At 31.9% G+C, this 24433-nt stretch overlaps 1 protein-coding gene and 1 pseudogene across 7 annotated transcripts in view; both read right to left on the bottom strand.

The window, feature by feature from the left end:
* OTOGL (otogelin like) overlaps positions 1 to 24433 on the bottom strand; it is a 128327-nt gene that overhangs the window by 7499 nt on the left and 96395 nt on the right. For all 7 annotated transcript variants that reach the window (XM_025041052.1, XM_025041046.1, XM_025041048.1 and 4 more), the window contains 14 exons: positions 23467 to 23656; positions 20729 to 20943; positions 17042 to 17183; positions 15314 to 15499; positions 13732 to 13944; positions 13141 to 13245; positions 12559 to 12666; positions 11023 to 11124; positions 10407 to 10511; positions 10281 to 10321; positions 5290 to 5353; positions 4055 to 4233; positions 3480 to 3584; positions 1156 to 1275 (listed from right to left, as the gene is read on the bottom strand). In XM_025041052.1, coding sequence (XP_024896820.1) covers positions 1156 to 1275; positions 3480 to 3584; positions 4055 to 4233; positions 5290 to 5353; positions 10281 to 10321; positions 10407 to 10511; positions 11023 to 11124; positions 12559 to 12666; positions 13141 to 13245; positions 13732 to 13944; positions 15314 to 15499; positions 17042 to 17183; positions 20729 to 20943; positions 23467 to 23656 — 1875 coding nt within the window. The remainder of the gene's footprint in view (positions 1 to 1155; positions 1276 to 3479; positions 3585 to 4054; positions 4234 to 5289; positions 5354 to 10280; positions 10322 to 10406; positions 10512 to 11022; positions 11125 to 12558; positions 12667 to 13140; positions 13246 to 13731; positions 13945 to 15313; positions 15500 to 17041; positions 17184 to 20728; positions 20944 to 23466; positions 23657 to 24433) is intronic.
* Positions 17384 to 17502, bottom strand: LOC112472320 (annotated as a pseudogene).

Here is a 24433-nt window from a genome sequence, read left to right as displayed (position 1 = left end):
ATTAACTTACTTAAAAGAACACATTTTAAATACCACAAAAAACTTACAAAAGCAAAGTACTAACAGGTACTCTAAATAGACGCCATGATATTTTTTCAGCTCCTCAAAATAATATAAGCTACTCCATGAAACTGAGCTCCTGAATATAATCAAATGTTAAAATGATGTATCTTTTTCTTTCATATTTTATTATTTAAAAAAAAAAATTCCCATTTCAGGATGGCTCCCACCCAAGGTTAAATTAAGAACACTTTGTTGATTATCTTTCGGAATTCTTACAGAAAGTTGCTAATTGCTATTAGTAACTTGCTAATAGCAATTCAAACTAAAGAATAATTTACTCTAAAAAAGAATCTATGAAATAAGATGGTGCTTAAGATTCTTTCCAGAGCTGAAAATCTATTACTTTGGTACATACAGTTGCTAGCCATCCAATAACCTAGCAATCATCACTAAATGGAGGCATCTTGAAAAAAAAAATCAATGAGATTATGCTATTTCTTTACACTTAAGAAAAATATTGCCTTACACAACAGAACAAAGCTCACTTTTCATTAGGAATTATTTTCTACTAAATAATTAAAGCTACAAAGAATCTTTTTAAAAACTCATATCACTTTCAAAAATCTACTTTTCCAATGGATTCTTCTTTGAGAGAATAGGGAATCGGAAGAACAAAACCAAAAGATCAGCAATGCTGTGACAGATGCTAAGTTCCACAGTTGCCTGGGCTCAGAGAAGCTAAGATAAATTTCACTTAGGCCAGCATTGCATTAAAAAGTGAATGACATCATAAATCTGGCTGTATGTTTAAGAAAGAGGAAATTGGCCAACTCTGCTTGATTAGTTTATTGATCTGTATTGAAAGAGAGTCTAGGTCTGCTGATCAAATGATTTTTCAATAATCTTTTGATTTACATATTAAAAACCCAGGGACAGCATAATGTCTATTCAGGGAGAGTTAAAATTATTTGGAACACCATATGTAACTCAAAATGACAAACTGAGGAAACATAGAGCTTTTATGTATACAAGAAAATAAAACATTCACCAAAATAAATAAGACACAATGTATGTATGTATCACCTTGGAAAACATATTATTTTCTAAATTATATTTAATAATAAATTTTCTTAGACAAAACAAAGTACAAACCATTTTGCATTCACTCTCATTAAAAGGGGGGCAGACCATACTGTAGTTTAGAATCATTGTCCCTTCATCAGTCTTAACACATTCATATGTGGTACAATTATAGTGCCACATATTCCCCTCCTACAAATAAAAGAGAAAGTTATTGTTTTTCTACTAAAATCTGCTACATTTCTTAAGTAGAATACTTCCTATCTCACTAAATCAAAAGTCAAGTCAAGATGCAAAAAGCTTCCTGTTGCATAAAATGTCCATCTGGAAATGTCCACAAATTTATCTTATTAAAATAATTAAAATTACATATATGTAGTGTGTTTGGGTTTGGTCTCATACTAGAACTTAGATGTAAGTGTGAAGTAAAGCAATAGAGAAGAAAGAAGCAAAAGGTATCTGTTTCTACTACAAAATTAATTACCTAATTTGGTCAAGTGCCAAAGGTCTTGCTCTACTATTTCCCTCATTAATTATAAAACAACAAATCATATTACATAATACACCTCCTTTCTTGAGATTTGTTTATTCCTCCTTCCACTCCCTTATCACCAGAAAGTTTAAAAATCTTCGGGTGATAGTTATTATTGACTTATGATTCTAGTTTTGTATACCTTATGGTTATTTTAAAACCTATTTCTATGCTTTTAACAAATTTTTAAACATAATAACTATTTATTTCATTCCTGATTTCAGAATTTCTGTTTAGAAATAAAGTCAGATAAACATAATTATTACATAAATATTGGGCTATAATTATTGATCTATATTTTTGGTTTTTTGTAAACCACATTTTAAAATGCTCGTCAAACTTTGCCTTGAAGGTTCCTTGTGGACCAGTAAAGAATTTTAACTAGCTTTCTTTTCTCTAAATTTTATTTTAGATTATGAATAGCTTCAGGTCTTCTATAAACCTGAATTAGAAGAGATCTACAAGTCTAGATGCAAAAGAAGATAAAATATTAAAATTCTGGAAACACTAATATCTAATTTATCTAAAATAAAAAAATTTAGTTCCATAAAAATTAGATTTCAAGATAACTAAAGTTTATCTTTGAAAGAGCCAAAAGTTAATTATCTTAATATATAATTTACCTATAGTACATTTCTTCTGTTCTAAAAAAATTCTGAACATAATTGAATCTTTTATTTAAATTTCAGGAATAGCAACATGCATATTAATTATATACACCAATAATTTCTGGATTATTGATATCTATAGAGTTTACATTGCCCTTTTACTAAAATCTCCAGATTATTGTAGTTTTTCAAGTAGTCTCTAATTCCTTTTCTCTCACTGGCCTCTATATCTTCTCATCATCTTTAAGCTTCCTTTTTTAAGACTCTCACTTTAAAAAATATATATTGGAAAACAGAAATACTGCTAGGATAAACAGATCAACAATATCAACGACACTATGTAAATCACTAACACTATATTTACATAATCGTAAAATAATAAACTATGGTACAAAAAAATAATTGTTCATTTTTCTTATTTAATAAAATGTAAAGGAAAAGGACAATCTCTTTTTCTTTTGGGTATGTGAGTAATCCTGTGTAATTAAGAACACTAGAAATAAGAACTCCAGATAATCAAATTATTAATGAAAAAAAGAAAGGGTAACAATAATAAATCGCAACTACCTTTAAGTAATGTAAATTATAAACATGATTTGTGACCTTCCTAAATCTGATACAACACTAACAAGATTACAGAGTTTCATAAAAAATTCTAGGGAAGAAGTAGTTCAGTCTGCAGATCTACATAGAGTTATTATGAGGTAATGGGAGAATTTGGAATAATTATTTTACTGTTTTCAGTAGAAAGATATGGGATATAGCATTAATGTCTCTTGGAATCATCTTTTTAAAAATTTGTCAAATATTCTAAATCTTTTCTCTATGTGCCTACTGAAATCGTCAATTCCTGAAATAGTAAAGTGCTAACATCTTGAGTTTCAGGTTTCTATCAAAATGCTTCATTTCAAATGAGTAAATAAAATATTATTGTTCTTTTCCTTCTCAATGATTAAAAATCAGCATTTCTCCAGCCCAGTCCTCACATTTAAAAAAAAAGTGAAGATCTATGATAAAATAAGTTTGAGAAATGTATTAAACACATTCCTTTACAACAGAAATTATCAGATACTTTAGAATGTAACTGTACCTTGTCCATTGTGAATGTGCTGTGTATTGCTGTGTGTATTGTATGTAGAATTCTGTGTGTGTGTGACATTTTTCAAACCTATTTGACTTAAGAATGTCTTCTTCAAGAAAGTAGCATAGAAAGCTACCCTCCAGGAAACATATTTTAGGAATTAAGGAATTCATACCTCATATATAACTGATGTTCCATTTTCCATTTGAAATTTGCAGGATACATTTTTGCAGGCACCACAACAATCATAATCACTTGGAGATGGAGTATATACCTGGTGCTGTATATGATAATAATACATATGATAATAATACATAGAATTAGTCCCACAACAATAGCAATATTTTCAATTAGTTCTGAAAGTGCTTCCCAACATAAATATATGCTCTCTTAGAACAAGTGTAAGCATTTCTAAGGTTGAATTTGAAGGACTTCATATAATAATTGACTTTATACAGTTATTTTAGAAATGAAGTAGATGTTAACCTTTACATCTATCAGCCAAGATTCATTAAGCAGATGTAACAACCTCAGGTCAAGCAAGCTATAAATAATAAGACTCACGAAGCTCAAGATCATCCATAGCAAAAGGAAAATCTGCATTATATAAATATGTTACACATTAAAAGATTATTGAAGTAGCAGTCAAGTGTATATTTTTAACTTACAGGTATTCAGTAGTTTAAATTCTACAGTTGCTATTTTAAGGCTGATTAACTCTCACTGGACTGACTTATAAGGAATACTTACAACGTCACATTCTTTTGAACAATTCACCATTGTAAAATTCAAAGTGTGAAAGCCTGTATGATTATCTTTTTCTTCCAGACATTCTAAAGTATAACAAAAGTCTCCTTCCAAGTACTTTATCATAGATTGGCCAAGATTCAATACTGATACTGCTTGAAATACACACACATCATCTTTTTCTAAGAAAAGAAAAATAGTCAACAAAAAGTACTATATTGAGTTTTTAATTAATCAATGGAATTTTTATTTAAATCTATGTTTTCATTATGGTGCAGTGTTTTTAAAAACCTATAAAGATCTTTACCTTTATACTTCGTTCATAACTCAAGAGTTTACCTAATACTGAATATAGCACATTTATTCTTAAACATATAATAAGAAATTGATCTGTAAACTCAATTGCTGTTTACTGTTTGAACTTCCTCCAAAAGCTGTACTTTATAGCAGCTTCCAGAATTTTAAATCAGAGATTGTCAAGCTACTTGCTGTTTTTTCTTGCAGAAACATAATATGATAATTTTGGGGAGTGGATATAGATGGAGGCAAAATCTAAATTAATAGTAGTAGGTCTCTTCATGATGGGGTTGTGTAACATTCACGGTTTTTAATTATTATTTTGAGAGGAAATTATCAATTTTATTGTTACCAAATAAAGTCATAGAAATCACACTTCGTGATGAAAGCAGCTGATATAATGTGCTATCATATCTTTAAAAATGGCATGTTAGGTAGGATAGACTAAAATAGTGAAGAAATCAGCTCACAAGCTTTTTGTCTCACCAATACTAAACTTAAGCAAATGTTTTAAGATATTGAATAGAAATTTTATTTTCTATTAACCTACTAATAATATGAAGATTTGTTATTTCATAGAAAAAATTAATTCTGCTTTGCAATATTAACATCAAAAATAATAAAACAGTGAAGAAAAAATCTCTTACTTGCAGATGTATATTTTTAAAGTTAAATATGTATATGAACCCTAGCATTAACTTTAAATACTATGAAGATTCTGAAAAATTTTTTTTCTGTCCTGTTATCAAATTTCTTAGAGCATTTAGAGATATTACAAAAAAGGAAATAAAAATAACAGTACATTTTTTATACTCAAAAGCTGACAAATGGCTTAAAATGTATAATACATCTCAAAGAAAATTATTTTTAATTTATTAATAGTAAACAACAGATATCAATAATATTCATTATCATTTAAAAGTTACAAAAAACATAGTTACCACAGAGATACTGTACACATCCACAGTCACTCTGAAAGTTATGGTCTACTGTAATAAATTCTCCCTATTAGAAAGAGATTATTATTATTATGTGACTAATTATATGACAATTATAAAAAATATACAATATAATATCTAATAAGTTCCTTACCACACAGCTAGACAATTAGCTGGTGCTTAATTAATACTTGATAGTGAACAGGCTTGGATTAACCCAATGGTCATTTAATTCATAGTCCATGGACAAAATTCACAAAAAACAATGAGATCATAGGTCACTTAATCACTCTAAACTTTAATTCTCTTATCTGTTAAATGAGCGAAGGTGGATAAGATGACCTTTATGATTCGTCCTAACTCTTAAACATTGTTTGATTCAGAGCTTCTAGTGGGCAAATGGAGACAAGAAAATGCTTGGTAATCCTGGAAAGTTTGCTTAGTGGAAATATTTTTGATCTATTGTACTGATGTGGTCAGAGGCTCTGATATCTGTATCTGAGTAAGGCTGCCACAGCATATAAGGTGGGAGCAGAATAGGATAGCACAGTGATTAACAGCACAGACTCAGGAACAAGAATATCCTTGTGCTAATCCTGCTCTTCTACTTACTAGCTGTGTGATATAGGGCAGGTTATTTAGCCAGTCTGCTCCTCACTCCTTTCATTTGTAAAATGAGAATAATAATACTGCCTGTCTCTTAGGATTGTTAAGAGAAATAAATGGGTCAATATGTGTAAAAAGTTTAAAATAGTGCTGACACTCAGAAAGTGATGTATAGCTTTTAGCTGTTAGTAAATTTTTGTCATGATCAACATTCAAACTTTGCCATATTAGAGGAATGGTATAGGTTCCTCTCAAGTGTAGGACCAGGCTTTAAGTTTCAAAAATTTCATTTTAAACATCATCTGTTCTTGGGTGCATTTAATTTTCATATGCTATCAGTATTAAAATGAATTTGATTCTTGACACAATAAATGATTCAAATAAATTCATAGTAATATATAAAAAGCACTTCCCCATAAACTAATAATTTTACTTTTCTCAGTGCTTTATAACTTGTAAAATAGTTGCATAAACATTAACTCATATGATGTTTTATGACTTTTAGTCATCACACAATTCCAATGAATTAGAAATAAAAATGTTGGAAATATAGAGTTAAAAAAGTAATAGATTGAATTCTCCCACTGCATTAGCTACTCCAAAAGACTAATAGGAGGTATTGGATTCAAACTAACACTTAAGTTACTTACCACTTATTTTTTATAGTTAAATCACAATGCCCACTGAACCCTCTCAACTTAAATCTTCTATTCTTATTTCCTTTGAGATCTTATCCACATATTTAGTTACATTTTTATTCTCATAAGTACCCAAGAGATATTTCCTCTGAGTGAGCTTTTTCTACCAATACTTAATATTACAGTTGTTTTGGTTTTTTTAACTTTCAAGCAAGCATCCCTTTCCTTTAAAGTTAGCAAAATCACCTTAAGCTGTTTCCATCTTCTGGCTATTATGATAGTGCTGCTATGAACATTCAGATATGAGCTTTTGTGTGGATATACATTTTCATTTCTCTTGGGTGTATACCTAGGAGTGGAATTGCTGGGTCATATGGTAACTCTTTATTGAAACTTCTGAGTAACAACCAAGCTCTTTTCCAAAGCAGTGCTACCATTACAATCTCACCAGCAGCATTTCAGGGTTCCAATTTCTCCACATCCTAAACATGTATTATTATCTGTCCTCTTAATTGATATGAAGTGATACATTGATGTAGTTTTTATTTGCATTTAACTAATAGCTAATGATTTCAATTAAAGGATCTTTTCATGTGCTATTGGCCATTGTATACTTTTATTTGGATAAATGTCTAGGTATATTCATACAATGAAATACTATTTAACAGTAGAAAGGAATGAAGTACTAATACATGGTACAAGAAGAATAAGCCTTAAAATCTCATACTAAGTGAAATGAATTACAAAAGACCACATAGTATATGATTCTATTTGTATAAAATACCTAGATTAGGCAAATTTATAGAAATAAAAACTAAATTAGTGATTTCCTATAACTGGGGAGTTTGGAAGGAAATGAGTGACTGCAAATAGATACAGGGTTTCTTTTGGGGGCAATAAAATTGTTCTAAAATTGATTATGTTGATGATTGCACAATTCTATGGGTATACTAAAAATCATCGAATTGTGTACTTTAAATGGCTAAATCGTATTGGTAATTTGAATTCTATTTCAATAAAGCTGTTATATATATAAAAAAAATACTGCAAAGGCCTCACGTAGACTCTTTCTATTGAAATGCATCTGTTTTCTATGTGAAAAATTAATGCAATGTTAAAAAATGCATCATCTTAGGCACTGAAACAAACAGCCATCATTCAGAATGAGTACTCAGGAATAATGGATTAGGTCAATGCTTGTGTAGAACCACGAATATTAAAACTAAATTATCACGCATGGATGGTTATATGTATTCGGGTAAGATGTTTAAGGACACTGAAGTTACTTTTTATGTTGTGTGTGCCCAGAACAATGCTAATAAATAATATAATAGTCATTCAATAAATACTTATAACATCGAGTAATGTCAAAGTTTGATTCGTAAAAAATATTCAGACATTGGAAGCTGAACTGGTAATAAACTAGATGGACCAGCAGCTAGCATAAATGTTGGGGAGGGAGAAGAACACAGGAAAAGTGTAAGTGGAGAATGGTAGAAACACACTAGAAGAGAAAAAAATAGGAAAAGGGAGGGCAGACAGGAACGTGTTTGTTCAGTTGATGGTTAGGTCAAGAGCAGCATAAAGGCACACCGCGCCCCGCCCCCGCAAAAGTAAGAATTAAAGTAACAACCACACCCAAGTTAGATAATGAACGGAGAGGCTCCTACCCAAAGAAACTTCAAAGAACTCAGAACACAGGAGGCACAAAATCCCATAAGAAGAAGGATACACTTTAGTATATTCCATAATTTATACTAGCATGCTGAAATTTATTGAAATGATGTTGTGTTACCTCTTTCAGGCCTGCAGGAGAGCTCTGAATGAGGGTACTAGTAGAATCCCAGAGTCTCTACTCTGAGCTGCTCCTTTGGCCATTAGAGTGTTTGTCCAAGTATCCACTACACCTGGACCCTTAGTATGCAAGCCTTGTAAACTTAAAGGATTTTTAGAGCTAGCTTTCCCTCTTTCTCACTATCTCTTTTCTTCCTCCTCCTCCTCCTGCTTTCTCTTTCTTCATTTTCTCCTCTCTCTCCCCCTGTCTCCCTCTGCCCCTCCTTCTCCTCTCTCTTTCTCAAATATGTTACAAAATATGTTACAAAAACCAGAGTCTTTCATTTTGCCCTCCTAAATTCAATCCCCTCCCCCGCAACCCTGTTCTTCGTAAATCTAACTACACTCAAGGTCCTCATTCATGAATTGCTATACTGGTCTCTTGCTGATCTCCTGCCCTCTAATGTTTCAGTCATGCTACACAAGACTATCAATGTCTGCTCCCTCAAACACCATTTTTATAATAATTCCTATCCGATACAGGACCCTTTCCATCTCCTATCTTATTAAAACTACATTGAGCGCCTCAGGGTAGAACTGTGCATTTTCAAGTGGCTGGTACCATGACAACACATAACCGGTTTTCAACAAATGTTAATTGAACGACTAACTGAAAAGAATAAATCAAATTTAAATTCTATAGCCTTGCCTTTAGAGCCCTCCCCAATTCACCAGTTTGGAATGTTCTTCATCTCTCATTGTTCCTCTTCCAGTTAGCTCTTTATCAAGGAAAGAAAGAGGTCGTGATCTTTCAGCATACATATCTTACTTCATTACTTTGTGCATCTACTCATGGTCATACTAGCCACTGTCTAGAATAGTTCACTTCTTTTCATCCATTATTCCTAACCTGACTATCGGTTTCTTCCAAAATTTTGATGGTAACCTTCTGTGGAAAGTTCTTCATGATAATCTACACACTGTGGTTAACATTCTGAGTATTGTGGAGTGTTGTAATAATTATAGCTAAAACTTATTGAGCCTTTTCTATGTGTCACATACTATCTAATTTATATTAATTTATGTTATTCACATGACATAGGTATTGTTATTATTTTTATAGTATAGATGAGGAAAGTGAGTTGCGGCTAAAGAAAGTCAAAGTCACTAATAGAAACAAGACAGTCTCCATTGCTTTTGTTCTTGTGCCATGTCTTAATTACACTTTGTAAAGAGAATCAAAGAATTAAGGTGGAATAGAAAGAATGAAGGAACATACATAAACACACACATACACATACACAAAACAACCTCTAGTTTGAATCCTAAAGATCGTGGTCAATCCTTTATTTTCTCTAAACCTCAATTTCCTCATTTATAAAATGAACTAAAAATACCTACTTTGTGAAGATTCAATGAGATAATATACTAAACATGTTATGTAAACAATGAAGGACGAGAAAAATGCAATAACATAATTCTACTTTTTTCTGTAGGTGTGTATACAGTGCATGCAAAATAATGAGAAAATTTTTATGAAAGTTATTTAAAGATTCTATGCAAATAAAAGATGACAACTCATCATTATAGCAAATGTTAGATTAATACTTTTGTAAAGTATAATTTATTTATTTGACATACATAATTAATGTAAACGACAAATTTGGAAATAAGCATGCATCCATGAAACTATCACCACAATCTATGCTAATATCGAGATAATATTTTTTCAGTGTTTTTAAGACTAGTGAACCTAAGTAGATATGAAACTAGCAAATATAGTCACCAGTGAAAAAATAACATATTATACTTTCTATCTCAAGCAAATTATAAAATGTCGACTGCTCCCTAATATTAGAGCACATTACAACTTGGATAATTTCATAAACTTTAAGAAGAATTCAGAAATAAGAGAGATAAAGGAATAATAAACTGATTTAAATTATATGACAAGTCAATCAAAATATGTGTTCTTACCACTTCACAAGTTGGCATAACAAGGTTTTCACAGCTACATTCTAAAAGGTAAAAATTAACATATTTAAATTGATCAGAATATATTAATGTATTGTTATAAAACTTTAAAATATGAAGATTAATTACCACAATGCCATGTTGGACAACATTGGTCAGATACATTTTCTTTCACAAGTTTCATATCTTCTGCACAGTTGAGTAGAGGTGTAGGACAAAGACTTGGCTCACAAACTAAATAGAAAAATTACACGAGTAAAGATTAACTTCACGTAATCACCAGTTTTCTCTACCTACCATTTAGTTCACTACTATTGCTGATGCAGTGCATGAACTCATGTGTATCCAGTATCGCTTCTCCACTGCCCAATTGTCATGTGTTGGTGAGGACAAACAAATGTTTCAAAAGACATGCAGCAACAGCAGTAAAACTAGAACAACTCATTAGGTGAAGAACCTTGAGAAACAGCAGGGGTACAAGAAGATGAAGTGAAGAGAGTATGGTATCACCTGGATATCTAGAAATTCTAGGATGAGGAGACAAGTCATATGTAATCTATTTTAGGGAGGTAATGATATTATCTAAGAAGAGCTCTTAGATATATGAAAACATTACATATATTCAACATGTATTTTATATGCCGAAATTCAACTAAGGTCTGATATAACAGTCTAACTAAAATGCACTGGGCTTCTTAAACATCTGACACATCTAAATATTTTAAACTAGTTAAAATATACTTACCACAGTAATACTGAGGACAACAGAAGTGTGTGGTGTTAAGGTCCACAGTGAGAAATTCCCCATCAGTACAGAGTGGAATAGGTTCAGTGCAAGATTCACAAACTAAAGAAGAAACAAAAAAACTAGAAGTTACAGCTGAGCTAAAAAATAATCTAATTATTAATTCAGATTATTATATGCATATAAAATCAACATGAAATATATTATGTTTTATAAAATAAGAAACAATAAAGAGGAAGCTTTATTGTTTGGTCGTAAAAACAATAATATTGCCTGTGTATATTGCTTTATGCTTTCCAGGCATAGTGACATAGAACACCATCTTACCAGAAGTATAGGGCATCAAGACTTCTGGAATAACTTGTTCTTACTAGGATCAAAACATCATTGATTGATTTATTTAAGTTTTCTTAATTCGTTACTCATGATTACTCCAATTTATGGACAAATGATGTAGTAGGCACTTTTCCTCTTTAGCTATTCAGCACCCCTCTCCTAACTTTGATAACAACTCTCTAGATGACCTTGAGGAAATGCTCTACCAATGTAGACTTAGAGTGACTGTTATAAAGGTGCTTCACTCTCATCAGACCTGAGTGGGAATGACCCACATTAGTTGAATCAGAATCTCTTTCTACAACACTTGAATCACAAATAAAAACACACCAGGAATGTAGATAGATGTTGCTGACTCGGTGATTGGTAACTGACATAGAGCAACAGGACTTGATCTGTTTCATCTTGATTCTGAAAAATCCTGATCCCCAAATCCTTCCAATGATTGGTGTGCTCCAGCTAGCTAGAATGAATCAGTTTTTGCCACTGAAGTCGAACCTTAACTGGTACAAATAACGTGTTTTGATTTTAAGGACATCTAAAACCTACATTAATCACCAATCTTTTATAAGATAATTCACTTGAAACTGAAAATAGAAAATTCTTTATTTTTCAATATCCAGTTCATCAGACAAAATACATAGCCCTATATACAGTCACTTCCCAGACTCCCTTTATACTATTCTCTTTTAAGATCATCATAGATGACATATTATATATAGGAGATAAAGTTTTAGAAAGGTCTTATAGAGTCTTAACAGAGTTCATTAGTCTATTTGGTTCTTGAAGGAAAGCCAAAGCTAAATTCTTCTCCAAAAAAAACCTAGGTGCTGGCCTTATTAAAAAGAAAGAAAGAAAGAAAGAAAGAAAGAAAGAAAGAAAGAAAGAAAGAAAGAAAGAAAGAAAGAAAGAAAGAAAGAGAAAGAAAGGAAAAAAAAAGCTTGATCATATTATCTTGGTTATGTTTTGACTGATATATATATATATAGTCTTTGTTGATAGGGGAAAGTAGTATTAACTATAATTGTCAAGAGTCATTTAAAATGCTAGACTTTCTTTTCTATTGTTCTTTTTTAGTTGAATTTCTATAACAGTAAAATCCTGGTTTTCATCAGTCCCATGAAATTCACATCAAATAAGATGTTTTTCCCACATCTTCTTTCCCTCTTCTTCCAAAAAATTATTGCGCATAACACTGACCGCAAAGAGGAGCAAAACAGCAAGGCTCATCCTGTTGAACTTGAATCATGAATTGGTCTTCTCTGCATTCTGGTGTTGAAATACTGGGGCATTTCAATGGGTCACATTCTGCAGAAACACAAAAATATTTGAAAATCTGTATAGAGTGAAATGATAAAATAAAATAGTGTGGTTTAGTTATATCTATATATATGTATAACCTTCTATTTCCTATATATTTTCACTGATTAAGATTTTTTAAGAGATATTTGACTTTGGGTGATGAACACACAATTCAGTATACATATGACATATTATTGAATTGTACACTTGAAACCTATATGATTTTATTAACCAATGTTACCCCAATAAATTTAATAAAAATAAATAAAATAAAGATTTTAAAAATGTGTTAATTACTATATACATATATTTATATAATGTAAAAATTTAAATTGCAGGTTAAAAAACTATCTTTAAAAAGACAATTCCACAATTTTTAATAATAGATCACTTCCTTATAAATACAAAGAATGAGAATCTAATCCACTATTCTAAATAAACAATGACTCTCACTCTTATTTTTCCTAATTAACTACTCACCACATTGGTACTGTGGACAGCAAGAAAGAGGACTATGACCAATGGTCAATTTTTGACTATTTGTACATGTTGGAATGGTAGTTTCACACAAGGTCATGTCACATCCTGTAAATAAGAAGCATTAAAATATTAGTGAACATAACTAAAATCTTGTGCTTATAACTCAAAGCAGGGAATTGATTCTCACTATGCATGTTTTTATACTCCAGTCAAACCCATTCAGCTCACAAGATGGGTCATATATGAAAAGGAAGCAAATTTAAGGTTTATTTGTTATTGTCTTTCACCCATAATTGTCCTAAGTCAAAGATTCTCAGATCCTTTATGTTATCATGAACTACTGAATATTATTAATTGCTAATAGCCAGAGTTTCACATGTGTATTTGCAAAATCAATAAAGCCATAATGAGGCAAAACTTGCTTTGAGAAAGTATAAGTGATATTTATGGAAATATTTCCATTACCTCAACCCTTACATTTTCTTTTATGCCAAACACCATGCACACCCTGCTTTTTTTTTTTTTTAATAAAAAAATATAAACATATTTTCTGGCATTGACCAACTTTAAGGCTTCAGCTGGAATACATACCACAAACTTCCTTTGAACAGCAAGACCACTTATCAATGATACTCAAGACAACTTCAGCTTCTCGTTCACAAATTGGTGAGGGCTCCTCATCACAATCAGGTTCTATAGGAATAATGCTTCCATTCTCCAAACATTTGTATAGGGCACATTCATCAATGCCTCCATTCCAAATCTCCCCAGCAGTGCGGGGTTGATCTTCACTATCAGTACATGCTTAAAAAAATGACAATGTTATATCACTTATAATCTAGACACTAAAATCAATCAAGCTGTGATGTTTTGATTTCAGACTGTGTCTTGGCCCAGTGACATAGAAAACATGTCACATATCTATTCTTTCCCAGATTTCTCTTTTCATTCATAAGCTACGAGCTTATATTTTTCTTTAACAAAATTTTTGATGTAATCCATAGAAAATAAATTTCCCTTCTACAACTCTGTAAATTTGCATATCCTCTTCTATAAATAGCATAATTTAATTATTTTTTTTCATTTTAAGTCTTGTTAGTACAATTTATTTAGCTTGAACAAACTCAGTAACATAAATTTAAATGTTTAAAAATAATAATTGTCAAAATGAGTGGTATTAGAAGACAAGGTAGTTCCTACCTCACATTAACACTTTTGTTGTATGAAAACTCAGAACATTTCAGCTTTCTAATCTAAATGTGGAAATATTATTTAGTGACTATTAGTTTTATTATTGACTAGTTTTATTATTGATAAATATAGCCCCCTAGTAGTTCATTTAAGGAATAATAAAAATAAATGTAGTGACCAACCATATCCCCAGCCTCCAATGAACTTTTATTTTATTCTATTTACCAACCTGACAGGTTCCTTAAAACAACATAAGCATGCCTACATATTCTCAAAGTCTTCCACAAATACTTTTTTCAATGGAAAATACAAACTTGTTTCTGAAAATGTGCATTTTACTCCTACTTGCCTTTTCTTTTAATTATTAGCTAAATCGCTTTCCTTCTGACTATAATGATGAGCCCTGTGACTGATGAACTACTAAAACCGCAATTTTCTCAATTTTTCTCTTTTTTCTTCTGAAACCACCGAGGAGATAATGTGTTAGAATAAAATGGTTTGAAAATAAAAGTAGAAACATTAAATCTTTTCTTCCAGATAATAACACTATATGGCATTTTTGAGTGTTATTTTCCCAAGCACTGTTGCAAAATACTTTGTATTATTTTGTGCATTCCCACACTAACCTTATAGGATAGAGCTATTATTTTCTTCATTTTATAGATGTATAACCCAGGCTCAACTGAATTATTAATACACGAAATAATTGGAATTTGAATTCAGTCCACATCCTGCACTCTTCTTAATCTGCCATACTCTTTCCTAGCTATTACAGACATAGGTAGAGATTAAACACACCACCAAAGCTCTTGATTTTGGTAACTTCAGTTGAAATCTTAATAAAATGAAACTATAAACAAACTAATTTCTTTTCCAACATCTAGGTTACCTTTGATCAATTTTTCTCAGCACATCTCTTCATGATCGAAAATGTTTTATTTGTTTGCTGGACCCCTAAGAGGTCATTTTGTACTTTGCTTACCACATTCTTTCTCTGGAATGCACTGCGTTGAATGTGGCCTATGAAGAATGGTTCCATTTTTGCACACACAATCTTCTCTTAAATACAAACAGGAAGAGTGTCCATAGAACCATCTGTTAAGACATGTTCTTGCTTCACAGGGTCGTACACAGGGCTGATAATCCTTTCCCTCTGGGCAACTCAGAGCTATGAATGATAAAGGACAGAATTTGCTAACAATAAAAGTAAACTATTAAATTCTAGTAAAAGAAAGAAATATCAGATTTCTTTCTGAATATGATTTTTCACATTTCAGTCTCTTCAAAGTTTATTTTTTCATTTATTATGTTATCATAAATCAGAAACAAAACGATGGGTATTTTTCAATATTTTTCAGGTGTCCAGTTAGTATTATGTTATATTATGGTCAGAAAACTTCATCTTATTTTTATCAAATCAATATGACCAATAGGCAGCCAAATCTGGTTAGCATAAATATAGAGTCAACTAATATGAAGTTACTACTCTCTGCAGTGAGAAGATGTACAAATCTACTCAGAATAAACAAAGAAATACACTTTAAATATGTAACTCAACTAAGCCATAAAAATGAAAAATGCTGCATCTTTAAGTTTAACCCTTCAGTGTCAAAAGGAACCACCATTGCCACGCAGCTTCTACATGATGTTTTAGAAAATTCTTGTTTATTTTCAGTGATCTTAAAAAGTGATGCTGTTAAAAAAAAAATAAACTCACAGCTGGTGGGGATATAAATTGGTAAAATCTCAGAACAATTTGACAGTATCTTATAAAACCGGTAATGTTATACATTCCCTATGAATCAAACAACCCAACTATTAAATAGTGATGATATCTAGGAGGGCAGAGACAGGAGATAGAAGGGCACACCAGAGGCTGTTTTATTTCTGAAGTGGAGTCATGTAACTGGTGTTTTGTGATGTATTATTCTTTCTCTATGTATTTTATACTTTTTGTCCCTGGGGAAAATGAAAACTTTTATTTTATTTTGGAGCATTTGAGTAACATTAATTTTAAAAATCTTTTACCATTTAATCTATTTAATCGCTATATCTTAAATTAAATTAACAATATTTTATGTAAAATATGCCAGACTTGGTATAAAGTTTAATACATTTTTTATGAAAAGCATCATAACTTGATGAAAAAGCATGAGTCCTATAGATAAAAATATGCAAAGAATGGATCTAAAAAAAAAGGAAACACAAACATATAACTGTAAAAATATTGAACTCAGATAGCAAAGAAAGCTGGAAAGACTGGTTGCTAGGAATTGGATACTATGTAAGGAAAGGAGAAAATGGGGCAGAAAAATCGTTATCCTTTCCACATAATAAATGTGTAAGAACAAGCTGGAGGAAATGAGGCAGGTTAAATGGGAATCAACAAAATGTGCTGTAGGATACAGAATTAAAATCCCTCTCCAATTCTCTGTGATTTCCTCTTTATGTCAAACTACTTTGCTACCTAATATTTTATAAATAGGTTTCCTTTTAGGAGAATTGAGGCCTACTTTACATTTAGATCAGGATGAAAACAGATGTTGCCTATGTGGGAGAGTTTACCTTTAACTTCTAGATTAGATTTACATGCATTTTATTTATATGAAGTTATTTTGTGATGAAAAAGGAAAAGAGAAAGAAGCAAATGCAAACAAAAAGGACTGTTATTTGGTTGATGGAAAAATAGTGTTTGAAGTGTACTACTTACAGCAGTAATCAGGTGTTCTCCATTGAATACAGATGTCGAACTTGTTGCACAGAGCCACATATGCAGAAAGCGCATCACATTCATAGTTCCAAGAATTGGTATAATTGATCCACATCTTTTCACAAAAGTTCTGTGGTGAAACCTAGAGTGGGATAAGTTATATCGTTTTATTTCTCTAAAGACACTAAGCTAGACAAAAAGTATTTGGAGAATCAAAGAGTAGAAAGTTAGTATTCTTTAAGGTTCTTCCTTGACCTTAGATTTTCAAAACTTCATAGTATTAGATTTCACCTCCGAATTTACAATATTTTATTTGTTTGTTTGTTTGTTTGTTTAAATAAACACCTACAGCACCTGGTATTCCTAGGTGGTCTCCCATCTAAGTACTAACCGGGCCCGACCCTGCTTAGCTTCCGAGATCAGACGAGATCAAGCATGTTCAGGGTAGCACGGCCATAGACCAAATTTACAATATTTTAAAACACATTTTAGAGAAGATAAATATTGTCTGCATAAATCTACATAAATCTGTCATATAAAGATAGAAAAGAAACATAACATGTGGACATAGCAAAATTCCATTTTTGATATCATAGTTTTCTATATATTAAGACTTTGATCTATTATAGATAAAATTGGAAGCTCCTGAAGCATACTGTAATGATACATGGCATTGCTCATGAAATGAAGTTATAAATGTTTCTTAAAAAATGTATATTAATATTGTACATTACTTGAATAATTTGTATAATTCGACATACCTAAATTTAATTAGAGACTCACTGTTTTATACAGATTATGTTTCATTTTGATCTAGAGATACCTGAAAACTTGTAACAACATTTATTCCAATTTTTCTTTCTACTCATTCATTTAGCAAACATACTATAAGCATCTATATTCAGATACGAAATTCTGGCACAGGTCAAAGTGTCAGGTAAAATACTGAATACTTTTCATATGCCATCTTTTTTCCTTCAAGATCCATATCTTTAAAAAATCAAGAATCTAACTTTCTTTTTAGCCTTCTTTTTGAATTTCCTCAGTTTTCAACCAGTTCACTTTGCACTGAATATTTGCAATGGTCATTAAGGGCCTCCTAATTGTCAAATCCAGGAAACACTGATATAAAAATTTCCCAACCTCTCAGAGGCCCATGATGCCATGAGTACTTCCTGTTTCTTAGAACTCTCTCCTTTGACTTTGAAATTGACTGTTAATCTGTTTATTGTCAGCTCTTCTGCCTCTCATTCTGAATGTTTCTCTAGATCTCATCCTCACTGGTCATGCTTACTCACTACAAATGATCTTTCTGGGCTCACTCATTCTCACAGTTTCTACCATCATATTGGTTATTTAAATCTTTGCCTCGATTTCTTCCTAAGTTTAATAGAGTTAGAAGTAAACTTACTACTGTTTATGACTGCTGTCAGCTAATCATAAGGCATACAGAACAGATTCTAGCATATTGTACATTATTATTTTTTAAAAATTATATACTAATAACTCCCCAAACATGATGGCTGGCCTCGACTTATCTCAACTGAGCTCCAGAATTATGTTTCTAAATTTTTTTTCTTGGATATTTTTGCTTTGAAGTCCCTTAAAAGGGACTTAATTTGTTCAAAATAAAAAATCCTATTCTTTCTCCACTTAACCCATGAAAACTGATTCTCCTGTATCCTTCATTTATACATTCATTAATGCATACATTCATAATTTATTGAGCACCTAACTACATATCAGGCACTATATTATACGTGAGGAATATAAAGGTGAATAAAACAGATCTGTTCTCTGCCTTGTGAATCTCATAATTTAGGAAAACCTTTTAGCAAATCAAGAGGAGTCACCTACTAAAATAGATTGAAGAAGGGAAGTATTCCAGCTGGAGACTCTGCAGGCATAAAAGCCCATTGGCAGGAAAAAAACCTTGGAATATTCAGAGTTGAAAGGAGGAAGCCAGGAGTTTATCAGGCAAGAAGAGTGCAATGCATAAGGAAGCTGGAGAAGCAGGCAGGCCAGAGCATAGTGGACCTGGTAAGCTCTGTTAAGAAGTGTGGAATGTACTCTAAGCATAAGTAGAAGACACTGAAGGGTGTTAGGTAGAGAAATGATACAATCCTGTCTATTTAAAAAGATCATTTGCCTGCTATGTTGCTATTAGCAAATAAGGATGAAGATTAGAAGTGGGAAAACCAGATTATGAGCCTCCCTTTCTTTTGTTATCAAATTCACTGAGAGGATCACAAGGGAACAGGGGAGGCTATCACAGACTAAATGATGTCCTGTGTTGCCTCACTTTGCCTTTAATAGTCAAGCTGAAAGTTTCCTGATTTAATCAATCTTCCAAGTTCCTAGCTAAAAATGCAATGTTCATTATGCTTTGAAAGGACAGATTAAAATGACAAAATTAATTTAAAAGTATTTGCTGGGGTTTTTTTCCCCATTTTTATGTGCACGTATTTAAAAATGTAAACATTTAGAACTTATTTGCATCCAAATTCCTAAGTAAAGCTGAAGTTCCAGAAAAATATGTCATTTTTATCTCATGCCCTCAGGGAAAGTCATAGGGCAGGCTGGGAACTATGGATTCTGCACTTCATTGTCTAGTACGGAAGGTGCTTCACAGTGAGCTCCTTCCTGCTTTAACAAATTCCCTCACTCTTCTTCCCAGACCCCTCCCATCCATAGGTCTTGCACTAAACTTTCAATATTTTCCTAAAATGGGTTTTCCCACCAAACTTGCTCTTGCATATATTGTTTTATTTGCCTAGGTTTTCCTTCTTCCTTCTTCTCTCCTGGCAAACTCATTCTTCCAAATAATTCAGACATCTAAAACTCTGGGAAGTTTTCTCCAAATCTGGGCTTCTATGTACTTCCATAGTGTATCTTACAATGTATCTGTTCACAGGCTTGCCTTCCCACTAGACTGCTGAGGGGAAGGAGAGGGACTTATTTATCTTTGGATCACAGGAGTTTAACATAATGCCTAGTAGGTGCTAGATGATCACTAAATTTTCATTAAATGATTCATGAAATGCTATATTTGTCTGGTCTTTGTTTCTATAATGGATTTTTTAAATGATACTGATTATTTAAAATATCTACTAGTGGCCTTTGAGCTCTTGAGTTTTTGAGCCATTCTTGCTCGGGGTCGCTTCCACGTCTAGAAGTGTACTGTTGCTTTACTTTCCCTTCTAATAAAGCTATTCTTTTCTGCTGTTGAAAAAAAATATATCTACTAGTGACCTAAATGCAGAAAATTAGAGGGTATTAAAGAATAATTGAATTGAATGTGTGATTAGTTCTATTATAAGTATACACCTAAGAAGCCAGGATCATAGCAAATTGATTAAATCTTCACTTTCTTGATTTTTATACTGGGTTATCAGGTGACATTGATCTATTTCTCTTAAAGGCATTTATTCATAGGATGGCATTTCATTTTTCTTGAAAGCTGTGGATATAGTTCTGAAAAAACATAGGGAGAAAAAAATAATTCTCATTCCTGTCTCTATAAATCTATAAACAACATATGATTCTGAATTCCAAAGTATACTAACAGAAAGTTTGGGGATAAACTATTCTCTGTAGAAGAACATCATAGCAAGAATAGGAATTTATTGGGTTTAATCTCAACATGTTTAACATGACATTTCTTATTTATGGTTGCTTTCAACTTACTTTATCATGGCATGGAATGAAAACCTTTCTATTTAATAACTCAATGCAGTGACTGCAATCATGCTCAGTACAATTTCTAACAGGTCTTCTTGTTGTCACTTTAAATAATTTCTCAATTTCCCAGCTCTCAATAAATAATTCTATGTCTTCCATATTTGTAATAATTGTGCCATTTTGCATCCTTAGATCATCATCCGGGTCTTCATTGCAAATCCCTAGAAAGATATGTGACATTTAGAAGGAAATCTTTTTTACTTAAACTAAATTAGGCAACAGAAATAAATCATCTTAGTAATTGATTTAAAATAAATCATTTACTGAATGAGGTGCCAAATTTATGTCCTTTGACTTTAACATTGATGAATTTTTAAATATATATTCTTTAATAAGATAGCATAGAACTGACTTAACCAGATAAGAAAGAAACCATGATCCTAGAAGTCAAGATATATGGGAAAATCAAAGATGAAGAGAGGAGATTAATTCTGTTCTTATACTCTTTCACTATAACCACTATCTCCTAATTAAATAACTAGTTCTTAAATCTGTCAAATATTTCCCAGAATAGTAAATGTTTGGTGATTGCCTCCCAGGCATCCAGTCCCCCAAGAAAACCCTGCCTGAAACATTAAATTATTTCTTTCAGGAACTATCCCTGCCCCAACGCCTAGAGCACGACACCACCCCAGGAGAGGCACTTGATTGGCATAAAGGTAATCTTTGCACCTGGCCTTACAAACTGTTATAAGGCTAAGCATAAACGAGTCAGCTCACAGTAGTCACCAGACACACAGATTTGAACACACAGACACGTCAGCTCACAGTAGTCACCAGACACACAGATTTGTTCAACATTAGAACAACCATTGTCAAGCTTAGAATTTGACCTGGGAATTCTAGAACATAGACAATTTCTTTTCCTTGGGATGACATGGCCTATTGATGGCTATGATGATTTGACCTCCTACAGCCTAGCTTCCTTAAGATAGGTCAGACTGAAGATAGAGCTTACCCTTCATCCAGTGGAGTGCAGAGCTAAGGGAAGTAGAGAGAAATGGGCCTGGAACCCTGATTATAACTTGTCTGAATGGAACCTTACCTTAAAACATAATTTTTCTTGATTCTCAAGGCTCATAGCTATAAAAGATATGAGTTAAATATTTTTGCAAGTGTAAAATATTATTATCAATAAAAGTTGCTGCTTCCATATCTGCCCCACCCTTGTAAATATACAAGGGGACTGAGTGCAATGCCAAAAAAACAAAAAACAAAAAACAAAAAAAACAAACCTCGAGTGAACTAAACTATAAAGCAGCTACAACTTTTTAAAGTCTAAACTCTTCTGGAGAAAGGTAATTAATAGTAAAAATACATTTTCACTGCAATTCCAGCCACCACCCCTGCAGACTCCAATGCTATTTAAAACAGGGTGTCAGTATAGACCTCCAATTCTAGTGTCCATGTTCAATTTGGGTCACACTCTCGGTTCACTACAATTTTATTAGTCAGCACTCAACGTAGTAGTCCCAACAGCACCCAGATTTCCCTTTAACAAACCACTGCTCTCCCACTGTGGAGGTCATGAATTTCTAGTGTGACTCTTGGTTAGCAAAAACATGACTTAGCCCCTTCTCCACAATAATTAGTTAAGAATCTATTTAGCATAGTCTCAATCTCTATAAAAGCATGAGCAGACAGTAAAGAAGGAGAAACGAACAAACAAACATGAAACAAACAGAAATCATAGCATATGGAAGTGACAAATCATAGTAGACAATATGCATTCTCAAAGTCTCTGAGTCATTACTCATAATTACTATTTAGTTGATTTTATAATCAATTCTATATACTCAATAACAACTATTTCCAAACTGATAACTTTTAGTCACCATAGAAGTTTGTGCTATGTGTAAAATACTCTAAATAGGCAAGGAAATAGGTAGTAGACCATTTTAGCCAATTTTTACACTAATGCTTTTACATTTTTAAAGAAGAAATATAGGTGTTTCATATAGTGTCAGACATTTAGAAGATAATTCATAAACTTTTATTCAATTAGTATTTAATGAGATTAAAATAAATCTCACTATTTGTACTAATATTTGTTGACCATGTATATTAAGCAATGTGTTGTGTTTTAACAATAACTTTCACATACAATTTTAACAACGATCTTGAGGTAGATATTATTATTCCCATTTAAAGATGGGAAAACTGATGTTGAACACAGAGATGTAAAGGGGATAACTCTAGATAACTTTCAAGATGACTTAAACAACTGAGTTTTCCCCAATTTCAAACTTTTAAAAAATAAGGGATAAACAAAAGTTATTTAAGCCTTTAACCTTTTTATGCCTCATTTTTATCACTTATAAATTAATACTAGTGCCTGCTTGTTAGGTCTACTATAGAATTAAATGAGCTAAAGTATATAAAATAATTCCTGACATTTCATTAATGCTTAATAAAGATGAGCTAATAAAAAAATAAACAATATTGTAGTAATAGTGGTAAGTATATAGTTCCATAAAATACCCACATTGAATAATTGAAGCAATTATTTCTTGCTTCTTAGCCCACTTAGTGAAAACCATTACTTCCTTCACTATTCACATGGGGAACTGAAAGTTAACATCACATCTCAAATCAGAAAAGTGTGGCAACAGGGGCCAAAACAGTATAATATGAACAGGAAAAAAAAAGTAAGAAGAAATTGAGACTTGAAGAGCAATGCTCACCACAAAGTCCTTCTGTGGAGGATGACAAGTTAAATTGAGAGCCAAAATGAATGTCTAAGATTCCTGTAAGATGAGCCCACTTTACGATTAGTCCAGCGGGAGTAGTAATCATGTACATATTACCAGAATCCTCTATGAACAGTTCTCGATTTGAAAAGGGTAAAGGCACAACCATAGAATCTACTTCCACCTAAAATTACATAATGCATTTCATAACATAATGTTAGAAAAATGTTTATTTTTAAATATTCACTTATTAAAATTAGGAAAATTCAGATTATTCTGTTTCTTCTGATTTAATATAAACTATTTTTTAAGTTTTTAAAAATATATCTCTGCTGCTGCCACAGCTTCCCATAACTTCCAAGTTCCTTTATTGTTCTTTTACTGTATCTTGCTATATTCAGTATTTGTTTTAACCTCATTGCCCTTTATTTTCTCCAAAACATAACTTTTTTCTGTTTCCCTCAATATATGTTGATTACACCATTACCTACTAATATGAATTTAAGATAATAAAGTTACTTTTAGGATGTTTTCTTTAATCTGGGTTCTTTCTTTGCTCTTCTAATCAGTGTTTAATTATAATGTTCATAATAGTCATCTGTCAACATTGGTAAAAATTAGAATTCCCAGGTATTCTACTTCCTAGGTTTGCATAGGATTCCAGAGTCTGTATTTTTAGCATTTACTCTTGGTAATACAAATGTAGGCAGTCTAAGGATTATACTTTGAATAATGGCAATGACATGGAACCATGAGCTGTAACCAGCAGTAAATTTGTCAAAGTTATACCTGACCAACCATTCAATTTCTCATCTTTATATCTTCCTCATACTGCCACCCTTAGGCTATGACATCCTTCCACTTGTCTGCTTCATTTCTACTCATTTTTTAAGATTTATTTTAGGTGTTACCTCTTCCAAAAATACTTATTTGACCTCCTATAAACTGCACTAAATGACCC

This window comes from Pteropus alecto, unplaced genomic scaffold (genome assembly GCF_000325575.1).
Source record: "Pteropus alecto unplaced genomic scaffold, ASM32557v1 scaffold76, whole genome shotgun sequence".
Taxonomy (NCBI): domain Eukaryota; kingdom Metazoa; phylum Chordata; class Mammalia; order Chiroptera; family Pteropodidae; genus Pteropus; species Pteropus alecto.
Note: the sequence above shows the minus strand (reverse complement) of the source record. Positions and strands in the feature narration are given on the sequence as shown.